This window comes from Oxyura jamaicensis, chromosome 10 (assembly GCF_011077185.1).
Source record: "Oxyura jamaicensis isolate SHBP4307 breed ruddy duck chromosome 10, BPBGC_Ojam_1.0, whole genome shotgun sequence".
Classification (NCBI taxonomy): Eukaryota; Metazoa; Chordata; class Aves; order Anseriformes; family Anatidae; genus Oxyura; species Oxyura jamaicensis.
The window spans coordinates 8,388,521-8,413,598 of record NC_048902.1 but is presented as its reverse complement, the minus strand read 5'-3'; the positions used below and the strand labels follow the sequence as shown (position 1 = coordinate 8,413,598).

The 25,078-nt window shown below is 38.0% G+C and overlaps 1 protein-coding gene across 4 annotated transcripts in view; it reads left to right on the top strand.

Annotated features, from left to right (window-relative positions):
- The window catches only part of SCAPER (S-phase cyclin A associated protein in the ER), a 163,784-nt gene that overhangs the window by 23,665 nt on the left and 115,041 nt on the right, over positions 1-25,078 (top strand). For all 4 annotated transcript variants that reach the window (XM_035335866.1, XM_035335865.1, XM_035335867.1 and 1 more), the window contains 11 exons: positions 4,873-4,973; positions 6,071-6,187; positions 8,732-8,892; positions 13,762-14,021; positions 14,477-14,701; positions 17,024-17,194; positions 17,682-17,757; positions 18,219-18,336; positions 18,655-18,766; positions 19,723-19,863; positions 24,893-25,048. In XM_035335866.1, the coding sequence (XP_035191757.1) occupies positions 4,873-4,973; positions 6,071-6,187; positions 8,732-8,892; positions 13,762-14,021; positions 14,477-14,701; positions 17,024-17,194; positions 17,682-17,757; positions 18,219-18,336; positions 18,655-18,766; positions 19,723-19,863; positions 24,893-25,048 (1,638 nt within the window). The remainder of the gene's footprint in view (positions 1-4,872; positions 4,974-6,070; positions 6,188-8,731; positions 8,893-13,761; positions 14,022-14,476; positions 14,702-17,023; positions 17,195-17,681; positions 17,758-18,218; positions 18,337-18,654; positions 18,767-19,722; positions 19,864-24,892; positions 25,049-25,078) is intronic.

The window sequence follows — 25,078 nt, the reverse complement described above, 5'->3', positions numbered from 1 at the left end:
GATTTACCATAGTTTCAGCTGATTGAAGGCCTCCCTGAAGGAGAGAGGAACTTCTTTCATTAGGGGCTCTTACTGAGAATGCTTTGTGAGGGCTGGTTTTGGTTCAGGATATGCTAATTCTTATGATTTCAATCTCTTTGCGTGCAGACTGAGACCCGTAGTAATCCATGCTGATTACTGGATTTCAAGACAGCTAAGAAAATAAAACTTTCTAAATGTGTTGGAGCTGAAGGTAGAAAAAAAAAAAAAAAAAAAAAAAAAAAAAAAAAAAACTTTTTTCAAAATAAAATTAAAAAAAAAAAAAAAAAAAAAAAAAAAAAGAAAAACAAGCCTTTCCCAACTTCAATGAAAGGAATCTACAAAGATTCAGTATAATGGTCAAGTGGTTCCAGACCAGATCTTGACTGTCCCAGGAAGGGTTATGAAGCATCTTGTTTCCACTACGCAGGTCTCTGAGTGTTCTGTTTAGATAGATACATTATTCTTTTTAGAATGTCCTGGTTTCCTTTGACTCTGAGTGAAAAAGTATCTTGGCTTTCCAAAGGAATTGAAAAAACAAAAGCAAAACCAAACTTGTGCAGAATACAAGTTGTTGTTTTTTGTTTGTTTGTTTGTTTTTAATTATGGTTTATTCAGCATCTCTTGCTTTCTACACCTAGGTTCTTATCAATGCTAATCATGTCTCTATCAGGGTCATCTATTTACTGTATTTCTGTCACTTTCATAACCATTTTGGACATTGACTTAATACCTGGTTGTACAGATGTCTTCATTTTTTGAACATCTAGGGGAACGTTTCCAGTTAGAAGGAGAATTTCAGCATGAAGTCTATTTTGTATGACAGAATATCTTTTCTTTTTATTCAGTAAAACCAAGGTGATTCTGAGTTTCCCCGAAAGGCTAAGACAGTGATCTATGTCTTAAAACATGTATAATTCTTTTTATGTTTCTCACAAGATTGAGTCTTTCAGATGAAGAGTTTTATGGAACATAAATTTCGAAACATTCTCATATTATTTGAGAAGGTCTAACTCTGCAGTTGGAATACATCAGGAGTACATCAGTCTGCTGCTTCGCTCTTGTTTTAAAGAAAATGCTCTTTTTTGGAGAGTGAAGTTGTTTAGGAAGAGTTATGTGCATATTTCTTTCTAAATAAATACCTTGTGGCTGTGTTGTGACAGCCAATGCCAAGTGAAAATCTGTTCTGTGACCATTCTTCCTGCCTTTTTTTGGACACTTAAATTTTCATTGTTGTCATCTTCTGCAGATGGATCAAAATCATTGAAGCTAATGGTAAAGGATAGGAAAATCAGGTAGTGATTGGGCGTTCAGCCTCACAGATGGAAGTAGTTGAGATATTTCAGGATAATAATTTATTGTTTTTAGAGCAGATTTAGAATACATAGCCAGCTACTGAAAGCCACCATCTCTTCAGACCGGTGAAGCCATTTTGTACTGAATTACTAAAACACCTGATTAAAATTAAAAACATAAATTGAAAGAAAGAAGGAACTTATGTTGCCAGCTAAAAATGCACTGGAGTACATGAAAATGGAATTTATTCTGCTAAATACATAATCTAAAATATTCAGCGTAGATCATTAAAACAAAGCATGCTTAATTTGTAAAGTAAAATATGCATTTCTAGCCATGAGAATAAGCTGCAGTACAGATGTGGTGACTGAGTTCATCTCTCATGCTTTCTACAATTTTAAATTGTGGTGACTTCAAAAACATGCTGTCTTCTGTGCTTTCCTCTCTCTATCTTTTCCCCTTCCTTGTTTGAGAATAGGAGGATAAGTGGAAAAGATGAAGTTTCAAAGTAGCTGCATGATTTCCAAGCAAAGTAAACCTCTGGTTTTAAAGGCTATAATTGACCTGGCTAGGACCCAAGTCAAGATGGTTCTGATTCAGGAATACAGGATTGTTCTGATACAGATATTCTATTTATAGAGAGCCTTTCTGATTGGAAAAAGCATTAATATGATCAACTGAAGAGTGTAGAAGCATAACTTAAATATACATATGTACATAAAAGCTGAAGCAATGGTTGAGAACTGGAGAAAAGGAAAAACAGAAAAAAGCTTTTTAATGTGCAGGACTGTGAATCAGAATGATGGAAGAAACAGGAGCTGTATTGTGTGTGTTTTTAGTTGTGTGTCACTGATTTTTCATTTAACTGATGTTTTTTAGCAGTACTGCTTTCTTTTTCAGTTTGAACTGGTTCTTTAAAAATTGTGTGGGATAGATATGACCTTGAAAAATAATGGGACTTAAAATTGTTTTGACTCTAGTGCAGCCATATTCTACCCCATAAAGGTTCCTTTTTGTCAGCACCTTCTCAAGTGGTACGAGTTTCCACTGCTTCAGCACCACAGGGTATATCTGCTACATGCAGTACCGCAGGTAAGCTAGAGAGCTGTATTGATGTCCAAGACCCCAGAGCCCCGTGCGCCAGTATTGTATGTCAGTAGGACAAAGGGATGGCGCCAACCATCCTGCTGTATGCGCCAGTAACTAGAATTAATTACAAACCAATCGAATCCGTTGCAGCCAATTGGTAAACTAATTGGTAATTTTAGCTGTACATCTATATGTAGTTATCTGGATGCCTGTAACGGCGCTTTCAGAGCCACTTTTGTTCTGCTTCATCCTGCCTGACAAAATGGCCCTCATAGCTGTAGGGAGAAAGATGTGCATCAGTGAATATGGGGCCGCTCCAGCTGCTTGTCTTGTTTGTATTCCCTTGTTCGTAAAACATGACTCGGATTACAGCTGCATGGTTCTGCTCTGATCATTTCTGATAATGTGCAGCTAAACATTCCTTAAAATAGGGTAAGCCATTTATTGTAGTTTTTTCATGTGCCAACTCACTTCAGAAATATAACTCATATTCAGATTGATTCATGTATTTGTGAGGAATATCTCAGTGGCAGACTTGAAAAATAAATGATTCAGAATTAAATTGTGCTTTCTATGCCCTTATTGTTAATAACAGTCAGCACAACTTACTGTAGGCTAACTGAAATGTATTTGAATTGAATTAGAAAGCTGAAATTTTATTAGTGAATCTGGAGAAAAAAAGAGCTGGCTAAAATACTTGACTTGTTCATTTTTTGGAGCAGACTTTAACATGCAAATTATTTTAGTGTTGTAAACTAACTGCCTTATAAGAAAGATTTTTGCTTGCTTTTTTGTGGAGTATTTCAAAACAAAGAGCAACTTTTAGATCAGCAGTGGTACTGTGTTTGACTTCCTTCTGACTTATCTTATATGACAAACAGCATATGTTCTAGGTCTGTCGTACGCCCTAGTTAAAAGGATACCTCTGTGCAAACTAAAGCTGACTTTTAAACTTGCATGCATTAAACAAAATGAATAATCATCCTTACATTTTGTATGGAAAAGTGTTTTGCATGTATTAGAGGTCCCTTTTCTATTACAAGTAGAAGTGAATAAATAGGAAGTGATGTTACAAAAATAGTCATCAGTTGGCTTTACTGTAGTAGAGTGCTTCTACTGTTTTCAATGCTTTTTTTAATTGTTTAAGATTTTTAGTTATACACTTAACTAATAGGTTTTTATTTTATATGTTAGACACCAACACATACTTTGCAATCTTCTTCTAACTTCAAGGTGTTGCAATGTTCTGAATGAAACTGCAGCACATCAACATCATTTCTGACAGGGTATGATTACGCCTGCCCAAGAGCTGTGGGATGGAGTAGGTTGCTCTTAAGATCTCTTCCAGTTGTATTATTTTATCATATATAAATCTTTCAAGCCATGAAGTATTTTCATGAATGCAGTTTTCTGTGATTAACTCGTGTAAAAATGGGTAAATTCTTCAGCAACTCCATTATAGTTCAGAAGTAACGTTTAGAATGGTTGAAAACTAACTGGTTTGTAATGGTCAAGAAGTATAGTCTGGCTGTTGTAGTTGTAGGGTCTGGGCTTGTAATCATTCTGTAGTGGAGGATTTGCAATTAGAGCCTTTTGTTCACTTATTAAGGTGTACTAATCAGAGAGGAGAATGTAAGCTCGGCATTTTGCAGGTCATCTTGTCTATTTCTCAGTAACTTTGTCAAAGGCAGTCATTTTATAAACCAGATCTAATGCGGAGATCCTTTTTGTTCTGTCTCTCAAAATAGCACCATGAGATTCTCCTAAAAGTTTCTTTATTAGTATGATAGTGCTGATAATCTAGTGTGGCAATAGGATGTCTGTCACTAACCCAGACGAGCACAGGCACATCCATCCGTGTACCCTTTGGAAGATCTGCACTCTTGAAAGACTGTAGGAACAAGGTACACTTGGCTGTACTTCAGGGCTCAAGAACCATTTTTTTTTCTAATGCAAGGATTTCTGGATCCTTCAGAAGGAATTCCCTCCATCTGATGCAGTTGCCATTGCATAACTTGGTGTTCACTCTGCAGACAGAGGAATCACCAGCAGCAGGTTTTTATTCTCCCACAGGTCTGTAAGGATGTAGACTTTTTTTTTTTTGGCATATTGCATGAAGTATGTCTAGCATATTTTAAAGGATAATGACTTGGACAGAAAACAAACCCTTGAACAGTGATATCTATGTATATTAGAAATTATTTTCTTGACAGATTTTTCTATTTTGTCCTTAGATGTCGGTGCTTGGAAAGATCTTGGAAAACATCAATGTTTTTGACAGAATAAATGTTTAATGTTTGTTGACATAAAAATCTTAACTGTTTGGGCTCCCCTCCCTCCCCCCCTTGTTTTTATTTTTGATAGGAAAGATGCAGGCCAGTAAATTTCGTACTTTCTACTCACTTCTCTTTTTGGGATCATGGTAACTGTTTTTGAAACACAAATGTTTATGTAATGGTTGCTTTTCAGGAAGTCCTGATGATGCTTGATAACTATGTAAGGGACTTCAAAGCCCTGATTGACTGGATACAGCTACAGGAGAAGCTAGAAAAGGCTGATGCTCAAAGCAGGTAATGAGAATTTTATTTTTTTTCTTTTATCTATATCCAAAATGCAGACTCATGATAGAAGTCATTCTGCACCAGCCGTTTAGAAAAAAGAACCACTTTTAATAGCTGTTGCAGGGAACCCAGAATAATTATTTTCCTTTGGAGGTAATTGATGTGAGGATGTAGTGGGGGATTCTTTCCTCCCTTGTAGAGTTATCAAGGAATAGTGGTGCTGGAAATGGGAGAGAGGTTGGAAGAATGGTATTAGAAAGGTAAAGCTGTTTACATCATTGCAATTTGTGCCTTAAAAAAGGCACAGTTAAAGTCACTTATGTGATTTTTTTGAACCCTTCTTCCCTAACTGTGGGTTCTACAAATTTGATTTTGTTCTTAATTGCCGGTTGTAATTTCCACGTAATCAGATTAGCTTCAAGAGCAAGAATTAAAAGTAAGAAAAAAAAAAAGTAGATGCATAATAAAACTGCAGTTCTGGTTTCCATCTCATGCTCTGTCTTTTTGGATGAGAGTCCTTAACGTTAGTAGCAGTTAAATTAATTCAACCTGTTCAATTATCTTTGCTAGTAAACATTTATCAGTAAATGTTATTGCAGATTGTTTGTTACATCAGTGGAGTAACAGAATGAGTTGATGGTGATATATTGGGTTAGTTCTATTTTTTTTTTTCCCCATGTACTGGGAGATTTTTGTTACATATATTAACCAAAGCAGCACTTAAACACCACCAAATGCTCTGTTATATGGGATAAGACAATGTAGGTTCCTTCCCTGATTTGTCCGGGCCTTTTATGTGCATTGTTACAGTCACTAGAACTAGAGGCTATTTCCAGTCCTACCCTTAGTCATTTTCCTTTTACTGGTTGGTTTGGTGTTTGGTCCCATATTGATATTTAAAATGAGTGTTGTAATCCAAAAGTGAATGATTTTTGATCTCAGTCTGGCTAGTACGGTTTGGATTTGGTGTGGAAGCAATTGCTAAGATGCCTGATTATGTTCAGCAGTATCTATAATACTTCAGAGCATTTACAGATCTTGGTGATGTGACAGAGGAATAGTTATTGAGAATTTTATTTTTAACCATTTATTTCCTGAATTTGCAGACCTACTTCACTAGCCTGGGAAGTGAAGAAGATGTCTCCTGGACGCCATGTGATACCAAGTCCCTCAACAGATAGAATTAATGTGACGTCAAATGCTCGAAGAAGTTTAAATTTTGGGTATGAAAACAGATAAGTCTATTAAAGCTAAAATAAGGATTTATTTGAAGCTGAGTTAATGAATGTGCTATTTTTCTATAGTAATCAATGTATTGTTTGCTTTTTATCAAGTCATACCTACAAATATTTGCATTAGTGGAAGAAAAGCATATGCTTTGTAAAGAAAAAATAATCCTATCAAGGACTTAATTTTTTACTTATTTTGTCACATATTTAACTATTGTATTTTATGTTCAGGTCTTTGGAACGACCAGTCAGTGTATTTCATGTTACCTGTTTAATAATCTTTTCCTTTACAAAACTAAGGTTAAAATGTGTGTAATTGGCATTCTAAAATTACCTGTATGAACAATGCAGATGGCCACCTGAATATGCACAAGTATTGATCAGAAAGAATGAATGTAAAGTAAGTTGATTATGACTCATAAACAGCAAAATTGATACAAGTTTAAATATAGAGCATGTTGTATAGTAGAATAACGCATCTTTCACTTAGGTATAATGAAAATGACTGTGGAAGGGGCTCAACAAAAATATGTATAAGCACCATTTTAGAGCAGCACTGTCTGGTGCTGTTTCAGTTCTGGAGAGCACATGCATCCAATCTAAATCGTCCTCGAGGTGCATCATTTGTTCATTCAGGATTGATGAGTTCTAGAGCATGTACCCTAAGTAGTGACAGTGGCCTCGAGAGATCCATTAGAATATTTGGTCAGGACCTCTGAGTGTTCAGCTCTGTAGATATATTTGATATTCAAATTTTAAATGAAGATATTACAAACTGGTGGAAAAATCACACCAACAGTGCTAGTGTCTTTGTATGCATTAATACCTACTTGACAGCATTTGAGAGGTTGTTTGCTTAAATACGTGATGATTGGAGGAAAATATGTGCAAGCAGTCAAATGAAAAATTTGAGTATGGAGGAAATAAAAGCTCTTTATTTAAAAAACAAAACAAAACAAAAAACAGCTCAGCAAAATGTCTTTCCATTAAGCTTTTTCCATTTACAGTCTTGTCTCTGACAGTTTTCCTATCCATTTGTATACAGCTTGCTTTGTAAATATCTACTGTAGGTTGTAGCTACTTACGTATCCTAACACAGCCTGAGGATTTTGGTTGGCCTTTTTTTCTGATGTCCTTGCATTGTATTACATCCCCACAGGATCAGAGGGGATTGTAAAAACTAGCTAGATTTCCATGGCATTATTCTTGATAGCTCTTTTGATGGCTGACTTGATAAAAATGGGAAATACAACCACCTGATATCTCACTGGCTTAAAATAAGTGAGCAGTCTGGTTATATAGGGGTTTTCTACATATTTGCTTGAGACTCACGAGATCTCCAATTCTTTATCCCTACTTTGCTTTAGCTAATGAGGCAGCTGGATTTGTTGGACCATCTTACTCTGTGTTGTAAAGTTTGGAAGAGAAATTGGTTCTGTGGTGCAGATAAAGTGATTCTTGTTATTGAAAAGAACTGGATGCTTCTTGAACGGAAGGGATGTTACTGTTTTCAAGTTTATAAAAATCATTTGGGTTGCATTCATTTGAATAAAGTATCATGGTTTTGCTCGAAGTGATGGGCAAAGGAAAAAATAAAATGAAATGAAAAACCATTACAGTTTTATCCATCCAGAAATTCAAAGTTGAGTCATTTAGGTCTTTCTGGAAGTTAATAGGATGGCTCTCCAGACTTAGTTTATTTCTGTGGAGGAGGTAAGAGAAAATAGATGTATTAATTTATTTACTTAAGTGTGTAGCGAAACAAAGTACATTATGGATTTGTCTAACTTACGTTTGTAATTACACCTGCACTTCAGTGGACTTCCTGCACATACAGTTTGTTTGACTGCTCATATTTGTAATGGTTGCAGCCCATTCTGTACCGTTCACTGGTGTGACTGGGCAGGAGCTGGGAAGACAAAATAGAAGAGCTGTTATACTTGGCTGTAACTAGTCACCACACGTTTACTGTTATGACGTTACAGTTTGGTATCAGAGGATGTTTCTTGTGGGAACTGTTTTACATCACTGCGGTGTTGCATGTTTCTTTTGCTTCTTGACATTTATAAATTTTAATCTGAGAAGTCAGCTTTCTGTTAATTTGGTTTCATTGACTTCCTTCTTGACATATAAGGAATCTCACATGGAGATTTTTCTCCAGCTGCAGCACTGCTTGGTATCACCTTCTGACGTCAGTGTGACTGGAAATAAGTAAGAGGCTATCAAGGTGTAGTGCCTCATACCTCCGCCTGCTGATTTGTCGTTGTGTCCTTGTTTCTGTGGTTATGTGTACCTTTTTAATGAGTTGAATTTTGTACAGATCTTTTCTGATAAGACATCTACTGAGGTTTTTAATGTTCAAAGAACACAGATTTTGAAAACAAGGGAAGGAGAAAATAGGTTCCAGTTTTTGGAAATAGATCTCAATCTAAGTCAGTAAAGACCAAGATTAAATAAGGAATATCATGATAAAAAGTTTTGTAATGAACCATTGTGCTCTTTGATTAGACACTAATAAGAGCTATGACTTTCATTTAGGAACCCATCAGTAACGATTTCTGCAACACGCCTGGCTCCTTCTGGTGTTAGTTGGGCTGATAAGGTAAAAGCCAACCATGGAACTAAAGCTGCTAATCCTGAGCTAGCAACACCACCAACCTGCCTGCCAACTCCAGCACAGAAGTCACCACGAAAAAATGGCAAGTCTTTTTCAAATGGCTTATTTTCACAAAGCACATGCTATCAAGTTAGTTCAGATTGTTACCTATTTTTAAATCAAACTGAAGTCCTATTTTGCATATCACAATGTTAAAATTGGAATTGAGTATGGAGAGAAAAGATTCCTGCAGGTACGCATCGTCATTGTCATAGCTAAGTTTGAGACAGTCGTATTTTTGAGTGTAGGTAGCATGTCAGTGTATTTCCAGCAACTATAAATTGATCTGTTAAAACATTAGTGCATAACACCCCAAGAAAAGTCTTTGGTCACAAGCTGATAATCTAACTGAGAGTGAGTCAGAGGTACAAAATTTCTTTGCATGAAACCTCTGTGTATGTTTTCTGTACCTCATCACTGATGTCAGGATCATAGTAGAAAACAAAGAGCTGTGACTTTCAGGCCAAAAAAAAAAGTGCTTTCAAATCACCTCTAAAGAACAATACATGTCCAGGATTCTGTAAAAGAACTCAAGGTAGTATTATTATGTGATCAGGGAGACAACATGATTAGAACTGCACTCAGGTGATGGTGACTGGCTTTTCTTTCTTTGAATACAAGATGTCAATTTTTGCACACACTGGAGCTCTGAGATTATCTTGAGAGCTGCATTTTTTCCATTTTTTCCATGTGTGGACCTGTTGACTTTCTACAAAAACAGCAGGCAAGGTGTAGAAATCAATATTCAGATGAAATTATGAACAATCTTTTAAATTTTATTTTTCAAGAGAAAAATTACTGGAAGAAAATATATGTATTAGCATAGTGGTACATTCAATCCAGTGGTAGTAGAAATCCTGTATGGTGCTTCAGAGATGTGATATATGAAGGAGCTAAATAAAATCTTGTTGAAGTGTCTTGCAAGTTAATGTAACTGAGTCAGTAGCATGCAGATATTTATGCTTAGAACAATCAAAACCATACTCCACAAGTGGTTGTTTGGATGGGGTTTGATCAGTGCTGTTTGTGTAACAGAACATCTTGCTCTATGAAGTTGCAGTGAGCTGATTTGGTGTAGTAGAAGTCTGCTGAATTTTCAGCATTGTAACTGAAAGTTGAATTCCACTTTTAACTTCTGTGTGTTGTTGAAACTATTCATAAATCTTTTTCCATTGATAATCTCTCATACTAAAGTGGCAGACTCCAGGCTGTTAAAATATCTTCATTAGGCATTCTTGGTATGGACAACTTCATTAACTATGCAGGGAATAAAAGTAGTCTGCACTTCCATATGGATAACATCTTAAGAGGCTAAAAGGAAAACAAAATACCTTATTCTTACGTTAGCTTTAAAGCTAACATAAATTTAAAGGGCTGAAGAATCCCTGTTGTTCTGTGTGTTGTTAATGGCCATTACTTGCAGCTGATGAGCTCCAAATAGAGTGAAACCATTTAGGTCCTGTAGTACCCATAAGTTTTCAGTAATTTTTAATTCAAATGTACTATAACATTCAGACTTGAAACATGTCATATATAGAAGTAACAGTCATTCCTTGTAGAGACTTTGTTTATTAGGAGTCTCTTATCTCTAACGCTGGAGAACTTCAATGATTTTCTCATGGCTGAATTGCAATTTTTAATAAAACAAACCAGATGCTTTTTGGAGCATATTTTCCTTCATGTGGAGGGTAGAATCTCTTGAGTAAAATCAAATTGATCTTGCTGAGTGGAGCATGCATTATTGAAGTAGATATGAGGCTTGTGTATCATCTGCCCTGCCTGTCCACCAGCTAATGCACTCTGCACAGATGCTAGGTATGTTCAGGCCTTGTGGGAGACTTTCTCCTGCTATCTTGTAATGCACTCTTGGCTACTCTAAAGCCCAGCTGGGGTTTCCAGTGGCAAGATCTGCCTAAAACACTTTCTCCAGTGGCTTCAAACAGTGTTACCATTAAGCCTCACAATGTTTTTGTGAAATGGACAAGCAGTATGATACTGTATCTGTTTCAAGGTTGATGGGATTTCCAAATTAACTGGAGAGAGAAAATGCACAGTTTTTCCAGGTATTTCTTTAAATGATTTTTCTTTTTTTTTTTTTTTCCTGGATGAACATTTAAATGAAGTTATATCATCTTACCTGATTTCCCTCATTAAACACATTGCTACCTTCGATATTTTCATAATTAAAAAAAATATCTGTATTTCAGTCATTTTTTTTCTACAAAATGAAACATAGTTTACCCTTAGTGTCTAACCAGTGTCCTTCTCATAGGAGTTTATGGCAAGAGAAAAGGTTGGGCTGGTCACACTAGTAGAGAGGCAATAGTATATAGTAAGAGGCAAGATGGGTGATACTGGTATAGAATGTGTGTTAAGACTGGGAATCAGTGCTTACAGTTAAAACAGTTGTATGTTGCTAGTATGTAATTCAGGAGAATGTGCAGTTAAGGAAATGAGAACTTTCCAGAAATATTGAATGTGGTTTTTCCACATTTCCACTTGAAATGTAATTATATTAATAATCGTTTTTCCTGTATTAGTTGCTGATGTCCGTGGTTGTGAATTGATTTTCTTTGTCATGTAGCAAGGACTTCAGATTTGCAGGACATTTGGTCCTCTAAAGTAACTGTCCTAGTTTGGGCTCATGGAAGGACTCATAACTTCTATGCGTTGAGAACAAATTGCAGAAATGGCATCGCAAACAGAAAAGGGCATTTTATTCCTGACTGGGTTGTCAAGTTCTTAGCCCCAATTTCTTTTTGAAAATTTACAGTCATTCTCTTTTTAAAATAATTTTCATTTATTTATAAGCAATCATTAAAAGTAGTCTGGTAATGTACATCTTTAAAAACTCTTGCATGTTAACTCACCACTTCTCATTATGGTTTGTAAATTTACTACTGCACAGACGGCTACATTTCATTTTATTTTTATTTTTTTCCAAGCTTTCATGTATTCTGTCTTGTAACTGCTTCACCTGAGTGCCTCTCAGATAAAGTAATGTTACCTTAGGGTTAAAAAAAAAATAAAAATAAAAATAAAGGTGCTGAGGTTTAATAATCAATGGAGAAGGTCAAATACACTACGGTAGTATATTACTTGCAAGTAAATTTTTAAGAAGGGGTATGCATCTCCTGAGGTAGGAGTCCTAAGAGTTTTGCACTTACTTTACTAGATTTATTTTAGTGATGTTGCTTATAAGGCTGCTTGGCCAGTGCTTCCAGCTGGAGTAACCTGGAAAGAATAAGGCTCTGGTGGCTGTAAGGGCCTCAAGATAACAGATGGCTTGTCACTTCCTTGTAACACAAGAGTAAGCAGGGACAGGGAAGCTCAAGAGAAACTGGAGAATGATCAAGGTAGTCAAATAAATTATTCATTAACAAAACTCGGCAAGTAATCAAATCCAGCATGTGATAGTTAGCATGCAGAGATGGCTACTGGTCTATATGAAAAGAGTTCCAGGTGTAAGCAAAAAAATGGAAGGGAAGATGATGCCCTAATGAGTGTTACCCTTGCTTCAAATTAGGAGCTATGTGATCTAGTGTCAATAAATGTATTGGCTTTGCAATTTTTTTGTTAAATACGTGCCTTAAAATAGCTAATGATTGAGTTTTGTTTGCCATTTAGATTTTATTCTTATTCTGAGCTCTTCTTTCTTATTTTCTTCTATAATTTCAGTACTTTATTAAATGATGATGTTTTATTGGCCTCTCCCTTGATTAATAGATTAGTTCCAAGCTGTAATATTTTGTTTTATAAACTTGTGATACATTGCTATTCTTAACTGTTTTAAAATAAAAAGATTGATCGTGCTTTTCATGAAGATGGAGCTACGTGTTCTGAAAATTAGGATTCTTTACAGAACACCTGTCCTCATGATTTATTGTGCCATACTGTTTCTTCAAGTGCTAAATTTTGAGATACTCTGAGTTTATACTCTTTGTGAAAGCGGGTATTGTAAAAAGGATTGTATTTATTGAAACCAAAACTGATTTAAATGAGTTAAATTTAGGCTTCTTTTTGTGGCATTGCTCACCTGAGCTTTTCTTCTACAAATAGGCGCTTGTGAGCTTAGCTTTTTTACTCCTGAGCTATCATCAAGTCTCAAAAGAATCCCAGTCATTTCAAGATGTGTGAGAAATTGCATGGTGGTATTAATTGGAGTCCACAAAATGCAAGATACAGAAAAGAGGTTCGCCTTGAGTTGCTAGAAATGCTCATATTACGCCTAAGACCTGATAGTTCAGGCAGGCAAATGTAATTTTGAAGGCGTTTCGGGTGTACATCAAGATTGGAGATTAAAAAGGTTGGTCAGAAAGTTGTACTTAACTATCTTAGAGTAAATGATGACTTAACCAGTCATTAAAGTAAATGGAAGAAAACTACTCTTCTAATTTCAGTTTGTAATCCTGCTGGATTTCTGGGAGAAGAAATTTTCTCAAAGCTGACACTGAGATTACTGTATTTTAAATATCAGAATGAAACAACCAAAAAAATTTTTTTTAAACAAACAAACCCCAAACCATTTCTGGAACAATAGTAAACCATTTTTGGACAGCACTTTCCTCACTGAAACCTGCAATTATGTCTGTACTTGCAGAGATGTGTGCTTTCACAAAAGGCCTCTAATGTTACTGTTGCTGCGTATGCCATCTGGTGAATTAGCAGTGTAGATTTAAAACGCACTAGTACGTGTCATTTTTCACCTGGTTATGTGTATAAGTAACTTAGCAGTAAGAGAAATGGTGCCATCCATGAAGAGAAACCAATAGCACTTGAAAGTAAAAAGCTTTGCTCAAAATGTTCCATTGATTTTTGGTGTTTATTTTTAAAGAGAACATTTTTTTCATACAACTTGTGTAATACTGTAATAAAATAGTTGTTCATAATGGGGTGTTGTTTTTTTATGTAGATCGAAAGGATGCAGAGGGCTGGGAAACAGTTCAGCGTGGAAGGCCTGTTCGATCTCGATCCATGGCTTTGGCAACAAAACCTGTAGCTGCAGAATCACTGAAGTCCAGAGGTGACAGTGACAAAGAAAATGTCATTTCGCCACCATTGGAGAGTAAGCATAGGAGTTCACTCACTGACAGTGGTGCATCCAAAAGCACAGAGCTTGCACAGAAAGATCCTTTACATCAGTCTGAACATCCTCTTACTGAGAGGACTCAGGTCAGTAAAATTTTGAACCATTTTCTTGCCTTAAGAAGTCTTGTAGCTTTTTCTTTAGAGAATTTTCTGAAGGTAGTATTGTCAAGAGCTTGTATTCGCCAAACAGATCAGAAGAGGGTTGAAAGTGGTGACTTATTTCAGTTAGATTTGTGGGAACGCATTAATATGTTGGCACAAATAGGTAAGTTAAAGGTGAACCATATGATTTACAATGCTTTGGACAGGCTTCCCATTGTTTTCCAATAACTCATTATTAGGCACATTTCATACAAAGAACAATTCAGATAAAGATCCAACTTTTGCAAAGTTATGACTCACTGGAAGTCTTTCTAAGTGGAGTTGTTTATATCACTCACTGTCAGGATGCCAGGTACTTTGTTAAAATCCTTTTCACTTTGGTGACTTTTCAAAAATCAGTATTACCTTATGTTAATTTTGCACATGTCTCTTACTAGTCCACAGCACACACATCGGAAGATAAGGGGAGCACTGGCACACTCTTGCAAGAAGATTCCTTACAAACGGTTTCTGAGGTGCCTCCAGTTCTCACAAATACTGACAGTACTTCAGCGACTCCCCAGATGAATGAAGCTTCCTCTGTGATCTCTGATGGTGTAGACCAACTTAAGACAGAAAAAGCTAGAACTGAAACTGAAATGGATCCCTCAGATATTTCAAATGTGAGTGCTGCCAGATGGGTAAGAAATCTTACAAGATTTCTGAGTAGATACTAACTGTAAGCCTTAATTTTCTCATTCTGTGTTGCACAGTGTTTAGTGTTAGCCTGCTGTAGAAATTGAAGAAAAGTTTATAGAGGACTTAATGTAGAAAAATAATGTTGCACACATCCTTATTATAATAGGTTGAATTTCAGTAACGTTTCTGAATTGAAACTAGAAATAATATAAATGCGTTATTTGGAATAAAGAGTATTAGTGTGCTCTGACTGGTTTTTTTTCTTACATATGATTACCATAGTTTCTCATTTCCTTCCATTAACAGTAATTTAAAAGTAAGTTTCTTATTAAATTCTTACTCCAGTTTTACTAATTATCCAAACTGGAAAGACAAAGGATGTCATAATTCTGTTAGAAACAAATGTAGACCTCATTACCTTTTAAGGCTAACTAAACTGCTCTCTTGGGTCTTCCCATACAACTAGCAATGATGACAAATGCTTTCTGAAATAACAAATGTCAAGTCAATATTCTCTTTTAACATGGATTCCTATAAAGAATGCCTTCTCCTGTCTTTTGGATTCTGCAGGTTTAGATGTGTCTGCTTTACAGGGTTTCTCTGAGCAGAGAGTTGCAACAATGCCACATAAAATCCAATTGTCTGTTGTTATTTTTTTTTTCTCTAGAAACTAGATTAGTATTGTGATTTACAGAACTTTTCCTGTGAATCACCTTCCCTTTACCTAGAAATAGTCTAGTTTGTAAATGATGTTAATTTCCAAGTCAGGTATCTGATTTGCTTTTTAGAAAGATATGATTTCTAGCGTCTCATCTACTAACGTTGTTTCAGATTCTCAGTTATTAACAGTACAGGATGCTAACAGTTTGGGATCCATGTCTCTTGGAAGCATTTCACTAATCCTGATTAAGTTGTATTAAATTCAGGTTTGTGCATTTTGGCACATTGCTTGGTATCTAGAGTGGAAGTGAACTAGTTATTACTGGACATTTGAGAAGACGACGGCAATCAGCATATTCCTGACCAACTATGTTGCCATTCACGTTGAAAAACAAGTGTAGCCTGAATCACAGAATCACAGAATCACAGAATTTCTAGGTTGGAAGAGACCTCAAGATCATCGAGTCCAACCTCTAACCTAACACTAACAGTCCCCACTAAACCATATCCCTAAGCTCTACATCTAAACGTCTTTTGAAGACTTCCAGGGATGGTGACTCCACCACCTCCCTGGGCAGCCTGTTCCAATGCCTCACAACCCTTTCAGTAAAGAAGCTCTTCCTAACACCTGACCTTAAACTCCCCTGGCGCAACTTTAGCCCATTCCCCCTCGTCCTGTCACCAGGCACGTGGGAGAACAGGCCAACCCCCACCTCTCTACAGCCTCCTTTAAGGTATCTGTAGAGAGCGATAAGGTCGCCCCTGAGCCTCCTCTTCTCCAGGCTGAACAAGCCCAGCTCCCTCAGCCGCTCCTCGTAGGACTTGTTCTCCAGGCCCCTCACCAGCTTCGTCGCCCTTCTTTGGACCCGCTCAAGCACCTCGATGTCCTTCTTGTAGCGAGGGGCCCAAAACTGAACACAGTACTCGAGGTACGGCCTCACCAGAGCCGAGTACAGGGGGACAATCACCTCCCTAGCCCTGCTGGTCACACTATTTCTGATACAAGCCAGGATGCCGTTGGCCTTCTTGGCCACCTGAGCACACTGCTGGCTCATATTCAGCCGATTGTCCACTATCACTCCCAGGTCCTTCTCCACCTGGCAGCTCTCCAACCACTCATCTCCCAGCCTGTAGCTCTGCCTGGGATTATTACGCCCCAGATGCTGAGATTTAGTAGTACTAAGCACAGTAAAGTTTCGAGATACAGGTTATCTGTAGGTCCATTTTTGCCTTCTAAATAATACTTCAGAGCATGATTTCTTTTCTGAAGATAGAACAGCGCATGCTGTCATCACTGTTTCAGAGTATGCGTTGCTTAGTTCCTAAGGCTAGGTATTTAAAAGATAGTAATTAGAGACAAACTGTCTTGGTTGTTTTTAATGACAACATTTGTATAAAATATTAGGAATTGTGTGAATGATTATTGATTTACATAGCCCTTAAATTAGTTGATAATTGCTAACAGCTTTAGTGTTTTTTTTTATATTTAATTCACATGTGACGTTGACAAAATATAGCAGGAAGGATCTACAGGTAATCAGAAGTTGAACAAAATGTCATACAATTCATATTAACTGTATGGATACAACTTTTTTGTGTCTGGATCTGATTTGTGGGTGTTTCTTGGTTTCATGTTTCCTACACAGTCTATGGCAGAAGTCCTTGCTAAGAAAGAAGAGTTGGCAGATCGCCTGGAAAAGGCAAATGAAGAAGCTATTGCTAGTGCAATTGCAGAAGAAGAGCAATTAACTAGAGAGATTGAAGCAGAGGAAAACAATGACATTAATATTGAGACTGACAATGATAGTGATTTCTCTGTGAGTGTTTGATTTATTTTAAGTACCCAACTTTAAGCTGTCTTGGATGTCAGCAGAGTATAAATGTAGAATTTGTTAATCTTTGTGCGTTAATGCAACCTGTATTAGATGCAAATGAAGTATGTAGTGTCAGATAGTAGTTACACTGTTCTGCCTTGAGGAGTACTTAGTCTTAGTAAACTCAACAGCACAGTGCTACTGAGCGATACAGAGCCTCTGATGTTGCTGTCGTTGTCGTGCTGCTTGCTTTTGTGTAGGAACGTGGGAGAGCTGGGGTGTGTTACTTTCACTGCTGCCATATGGGAGCTACTCCCGATGAAGCGGTAGTGTCTACCACCTACTATCACAATCAGCAGGAACAGCATCTTTGAGATGGCTAATTGAATTTGGAAACGTTGGTTATCATTGAGCTGGCACTGTTTAATGTATGTGTCCACCTGTGTGTTAAGTTTTATGTTTTTACTGTGCATATCATATTAACTTTCAGGCTAGTATGGGCAATGGAAGCATATCTTTTTGCGGTATGTCTATGGACTGGAATGATGTCTTGGCAGATTATGAAGGTACATTTTCATATGTTACTGTGTTTAACTTGAAATGTCAGCAAAATCTAGAAAAATGTCCATTTTACTTATGCCTATATAACTTGGAAGATGCCCCTAACATCTAAATATTATTTCAAGTTGTGTCATTTTTGATGTTATTTCCTTAGGAAAGATGAACTTCTGTGTTCAAGCTACCTTTCAGCTTTGTGTGTCATTCTTTAGCTCTCTACTACCATGTCTCTATTAGAATTTTAAAACTTATTATCCAGTTTTGTCTTAATGTTTGATGAAAAGTCTAGTAAAATAATTAAGCTTTGAAAATGCACAGGGATTAGAGATTCTTCAACCTAAGTTTGCACCTTACCTAGGCTGAAGAGAACCTATTTGAGAGGGAACTTGAGGAGGACCAAAGCCTCACTAATTGTACTTCTCCCAGGACAGTGTGTTTAAATTATAAAAGTCTGTTTTTTAATGTGCAGCCCGGGAGTCATGGCGCCAGAGTAATTCTTGGGGAGACAGAGTGGAAGAAGAGCCTGCACGTCCACCTGGCCATGGAATACACATGCACGAGAAACTGTCGTCACCATCACGCAAAAGGTCTTAGAATTGTTACCTGTCTTGACTGAGCAGTGAAAACAACCAAACTCATGGCTGTATGAAACTGCTCATGAATCTGCTTCAGGTCTGTAGGTGGAAAGTGTTAAATAAATCAATGTATTATTTTCGTAATGAACTAGGTTCATGCTAGTTGACCATGAAATAAATATTTGAAGACCAGAAGAACAATATTTACATTTAACAGCAGTCCAGTGGCCTGTTTATGTTCTCTTACTGAAAATGTCATAGAAATGTTTGCAATGTTGTCAGCTGATGTTGTCTCACTGGTTTTTGCTCTGCTTTGTTTTTAATTAAAAGAACAATAGCAGAATCCAAAAAGAAACATGAAGAGAAACAGATGAAAGCTCAACAGCTGAGAGAAAAGTTACGTGAAGAAAAGACACTGAAGCTTCAAAAATTAATGGAAAGGGTAAGCGTTCTGTAATCCAAAGTAGGCAGTTTGCTGCCTTTCAGAAAACATTTCTTCCCACATGTTCTAGAAATATTAGGTGTTACAACTTGGAGTTTCTCAGATGACTCGTGTGTCACAGAAAGGACATGGATTTATTCTAAACTAAGATAATGATATTGTTAACATCAAAACAAGAAGACCTCATTCTAGATTAATTCTCCTGTTGTGATGTGGGCTATATACATGTTTCAGAAATGCAGATGATTTGCCAAAGGTTAGAGTAAAAAAGAAGGATAATAGAGCAAAGAAATGAAGAAAAGTGTTCAGAGTTCATTAATGAAAGGCATAATACTGTACTGGTTTATTTTCTTCCCTCTATCAGCTTATGTGTGGATGGATAGATTGAGGGAGTCAATACTGGGGGCCTTCAAATACTTATAAGGTGATTATCAAGGGAGTGGAGCTAGGCTTTTCACACAGGTGTATGGCAGTAGGTTGAGAGATAATGGGCATACATTTATTTGAAAGGAGAGGTTCTAGCCAGATACATGAAGAAATTTTCTCATGGTGAGGACAGTCAGGCATTGGACCACGTTACTCAGGGGTTGTGCCTTCTTCATACTTGGAGGTTTTCCTGAGCAACCAGATCTAACCTCATAGTTGAACATCCTTAAAGCAGGAGATTGGATTAGATGACCTCCTGAGTTCTTTCTCAACCTTGATTATCCTATAAGCCTCACTTATGATTACTTACCTACTTTACTTTTAGAGGATCAGAATTTATTGAAATGGATTTTTTTAAAGCATATCTAACAATGAAGCAGTTAGCAAATCTGTGTAGTTTGGCTTCATCTTGGTGCAGGGTTTGTGTAGGGCGTCAAAATGATTTATTTCTGTAAATAAAACTTCAAAAAGAAAATTCTGGGCCTATTTTCAGTTATTGTATTAGTAACGAATTCAGTAATTATATGTAGGAGAAAGATGTACGGAAATGGAAAGAAGAATTATTAGATCAAAGACGCAGGATGATGGAGGAAAAATTACTCCATGCGGAGTTTAAACGTGAAGTGCAGCTACAAGCAATTGTGAAAAAAGCACAAGAGGAAGAAGCTAAGGTAAGTTATTTTGTTTTAAAGGGAAAATAATCAATGATAATGTTTCTTTAATTTCTGTACTGCAGAGTGCTCTGGAATATACTGTGAAGGATAATGGAAGTCAGGTACGGGCACATGTCACATGCAAAACAGATAAATGTCAATCTCTAAAAGGGAGGGTTTTTCCCCTAAAATTAATTTAAAATTAATGAGCCTGTTATTAGGCATCATGGGGGGGCCTGTACTGGAAGAAAAGATGGTTTGAAATAAAGAGATGATAGCGTTGCTGCTCTTGTTCTTCACTGTGAGTATGGAGGCGTTTTTGGTGATAAATAGTGCTCCTGGAAGGGTAGCAGATCTCATGATAAATTCTCTGTATTCCAGCAGAATGCAAAGTTGTGAGAGCTCATTGCGTTTCTCCTGCTGTGGTTTATACTACTTATTTTGTTGAACAGCTGTAAATAAATAGAAACCTACAGTTAACACAGGAAAATTACTAGAAAACAAGTGTTTTGCTACTGCCCTTCTGACTTCAATACCTAGTTTCATAAGATGAGCACTAGATGCTTTTTTATTTTATTGGTTACTTAAATCATATTATTCTGATAAACACTAATACAAGAGCACATATAGATAGGGCTTTAAACCAGAGTTGAAGGGGGAAGGGGATAAATCCAGGCAAGCTGGTGATGACCTAAGGGATGGTGCGCTAGAATCAGAGGGACTGTGTGCCAGTGAGGTCCTTTGGTCAGCTCCACAAGGTGCTGCGTGTAGGGAGGCACATTTGAAGTGCTTCTACACAAACGCACGCAGCATGAGGAATAAAATGGATGAGCTAGAAGTCTTGGCCCAGTCCCACAGCTACGACATCATTGGCATAAGTGAAACCTGGTGGGATGAGTCTTGTGGTTGGTGTGTTGCAATAGATGGTTACAGGATCTTCAGGAGGGAAGGCAGGGTAGGCGAGGTGGCAGGCTGGCAATGTATGTGAAGTGTGGGCTGGACTGTGTGGAACTTCAGGTTGGCGGTGGCAAAGTTGAGAGCCTCTGGGTAAGGATTAAGGGACAAATAAAGGGGATATCATTGTGGAGGTCTATTACAGACCACCTGGCCAGGACGACAACGCTAATGAATTATTCTTTGCATAACTGAGATGCCTTGAGATCAACTCCCCTTTTCCTTATGGGGGATTTCAACTTGCCAGACCTCAACTGGGATCACCACACGGCCGACACAAGCAAGTCCAGGAGGTTCATAAAGCACCTAGATGATAACTTCTTGGTGCAGGTGCTAAGGGAGCCAACTAGGAAAGGTGCCCTCCTAGATCTGTTGCTAGAGAACAGAGAGGAGTGGGAGACGTGGCTATCTCAGTCATAGTGACCATGAAGTGGTTGAATTTAGAATTTATGGTGACAAAAGGAAAACCGCCACCAGAACTTCAGCCCTGGATATGGGGAAAGCAAACTTCAGGCTGCTCAGGGAACTAGTCAGCAAGGTCCCCTGGGAAACTGCTTTTGAAGGCATTGGTGTCCATCAGTGCTGGTCAGTCTTTAAGCACTGCCTCCTAAAAGCACAAGATCGGGCAATTCCAAAATATCAGAAATCAGGCAGGCGGGGCAGGAGGCCAGCCTGGCTGACCAGGGATCTTCTACTGGAGCTTAGGCGAAAAAAGAAAGTGTACAGCTGCTGGAAGGAGGGCCAGGTGACAAGGAAGGAATACAGGGATGCTGTTCGTGTTTATAGGGAGAAAATTCACGTGGCCAAAGCCCAACTAGGGTTGAAGCTGGCCATGTCAGTGGGAGACAATAAAAAGTTGTGTTTTTTTTTTTGATATGTGAACAGAAAAAGGAGAACCAAAGAAAACATAGGGCTGCTGCTTGGTGGGGAAGGTCTCCTCACAGACAATGATGTAGGCAAAGCAGAGATGTTTAATGACTTCTTCGCCTCTGTCTTCAATGCTGATGATGGGCTTTGGGACCCAGAGTGCCCTGAGCTGGAGGACCGTGATGGTGGGAATGACAAACTCCCAACTGACCCTGAACGTGTGTGGGATTTGCTGCTCCACCTGGATCCATACAAGTCCATGGGTCCGGATGGGATTCATCCCAGGGTGCTTAAAGAGCTGGCTGACATCATCATGGGACCTCTCTCATTTATTTTTCAACGATCTTGGGAATCTGGAGAGGTCCCAGTAGACTGGAAGCTGGCAAATGTTGTGCCAATTTTCAAGAAGGGTAAGAAAGAAGACCCTAGCAGTTACAGGCCTGTCAGTCTCACGTCAGTGCCTGGTAAAATTATGGAGAAGATGATCCTTGAAGTTATTGAAGTTCACCTGGGGGACAATGCAGTCATTGGTCCCAGCCAACATGGGTTCGTGAGGGGTAGGTCCTGCCTAAAAAATTTGATTTCCTTTTATGATAAGATCACCCATCTAGTTGACCAAGGGAAACTAACTGATGTGATCTTTTTGGACTTCCGCAAGGCTTTTGACACAGTTTCTCATAGGATCCTACTGGACAAAATGTCCAGCATACAACTTAACAAAAACGTCATATGGTGGGTGAGCAATTGGCTGACGGGCAGGGCTCAAATGGTTGTGGTAAATGGGGCCGCATCAGGCTGGCGGATGGTCACTAGTGGGGTCCCTCAAGGCTCCATTTTAGAGCCAGTCCTCTTCAATGTTTTTATAAATGATTTGGATGTAGGACTAGAAGGTATTTTGAGCAAATTTGCCGACAACACCAAACTTAGAGGAGTTGACTCGGATGAGGGTGGAAAGGCCCTGGGATCTGGACAGGTTGGAGAGCTGGGCGATCACCAACTGCATGAAGTTTAACAAAAGCAAGTGCCAGGTCCTGCACCTGGGATGCAGGAACCCTGGCTATATGTACAGACTGGGCAATGCGACGCTGGGGAGCAGCCCCGCAGAGAGGGATCTGGGGGTTGTGGTTGACAGCAAGTTGAATATGAGCCAGCAGTGTGCCCTGGCAGCCAGGAGGGCCAACTGGGGTGCATCAAGCCCGGCATTGCTAGTTGGTTGAGGGAGGCGATTGTCCCGCTCTACTCTACGCTAGTGCGGCCTCACCTCGAGTACTGTGTGCAGTTCTGGGCACCAGAGTACAAAAAAGATGTAAAACTGTTGGAGAGTGTCCAGAGGAGGGTGACAAAGATGGTGAAGGGCCTGGAGAGGAAAACATATGAGGAGCGGCTGAGGTCACTGGGCCTGTTCAGCCTGGAGAAGAAGAGTCTGAGGGGAGACCTCATCGCGGTCTACGACTTCCTCATAAGGGGGAGTGGAGAGGCAGGTGACCTATTCTCCATAAACACCAGTGATAGGACCCGCGGGACCGGTGTTAAGCTGAGGCAGGGGAAGTTTAGACTAGACATCAGGAGGAGGTTTTTTACCGAGAGGGTTTTGTGCACTGGAACAGGCTCCCCAGTGAAGTAGTCACTGCACCAAGCCTGTCTGAATTTAAGAAGAGATTGGACTGTGCACTGAGTCACATGGTCTAAACTTTTGGGTAGACCTGTGCGGTGCGAGGAGTTGGACTTGATGATCCTTATGAGTCCCTTCCAACTCGGGATATTCTGTGATTCTATGATTCTATTATATATCTTCTTAACACTAAAATTACATAATGAGCACGTGTCCCAGCTGTGATTGATGCAGCTGTTCATCCTTATTATGTGATGAGCACAACAAAGCTGATTTAGCTTTCTCACTTACTCTTCCTGCCTCTTTGAATAAAGTGGTTTCCAGATAACCTAATTCAGTCTAATATACCTTCGTTATTATGTCATTACAATGGTGTGACTTCTATAATCATATTAACCAAACCACATTTAGTGTAATTCCTCTGCTAAGCAGATGTTTTAGGTATTGTCTGTGTTCAGCTGTGTAAGATGTGCCTTTTGAGATTCTTCTGTTATGGAAATAAAGGTTAATTGGGTCAGAAGCTTTAGAGCAATAGTACCTGATGAGTAAAGCTGAAAGACCATGATAACCATCACTGCACATCTGCTTATCCAAATTCCTAGTGCTTAACTATTTACTGAGCTATGAAATTCATTCTGTAAACAAACTGTAGTCATTAAACAAAGCAAAACAAACCAACAACAAAAAATAAACAACAAAACCTTCCAACTTCTGTGATGTCTTATTGTTTGACAGTTATCCTTGCTACTAATGTCTTGTGGATTCAAACAAATAGAGCAGCAAACTGATAAATGAGAGATAAGTTAAATAAAGCTTGCATTTTCCAGATCCATATACATTTCTAAAACATTTGCATTTTAAAGCCTAGAGTTGGCAAGAATTCTGTTCAGCTTTTATTGAGAAGTCAAAATATTTATTACCTTCCTGAACCTCAGTAGAAAAGCATATTCTTTGATATTTGTATTATATTGATTAAAGTGCTTTTAGGTAAGCATTTTTGTATGTTTTTTTTTTTTTTAAATATTCTTGTGTATTGCAGTGTCCACCTGTGGTTGAATAAAATAGTACCAATCTTCGTGAAATAGGCTGAATTAGTAAGAAATCTAAAATTAAGACAATGACCTCAATAGCTTTCTTATTCACAGTATGTGTATTCTCACATTTTGTATTCAGTTAGTACCCATATAGTTAGAGTTGAATAGAAAGACCTTTTGTATTCTATTACCTGTTACACATACAGCCGGGTCTTAGCATTCCACATTCTGTGAACTGGAGAGAATAGACTAATAAAGTCTCTTCCAGAATATTGGGAATATTTTCCCATCATTTACCCAGTGTTTCTTGATTTCTGGTATCATTCAACTTCTTTTATATATATATATATTCTATGGACTATCCATTTTATTTAAAAAAAATAAAAAGGGGGGAGCAAACAAAAGTAGGAAAAAGAGAAAGCCCTATGTTCAGCTTGGTTGAGCATTGGTTTCCAGACAATTCTGAAGAAATAACCCACCAAATTAATTATCAAATGGATAATCAACAAATGGATGGAATTCATTAAGAATAAAACTTGAACTTCACAGATCTTTTCCTATACTTTTTGATTATTTGCAGGTAAATGAAATTGCATTTATAAACACCTTGGAAGCTCAGAACAAACGTCATGATGTGCTGAATAAGTTAAAAGAATATGAACAACGTTTAAATGAATTGCAAGAAGAGCGTCAACGAAGGCAAGAGGAAAAGCAAGCACGTGATGAAGCTGTTCAGGTATATCTGTAGTTGCAGGTCGACAAGGAA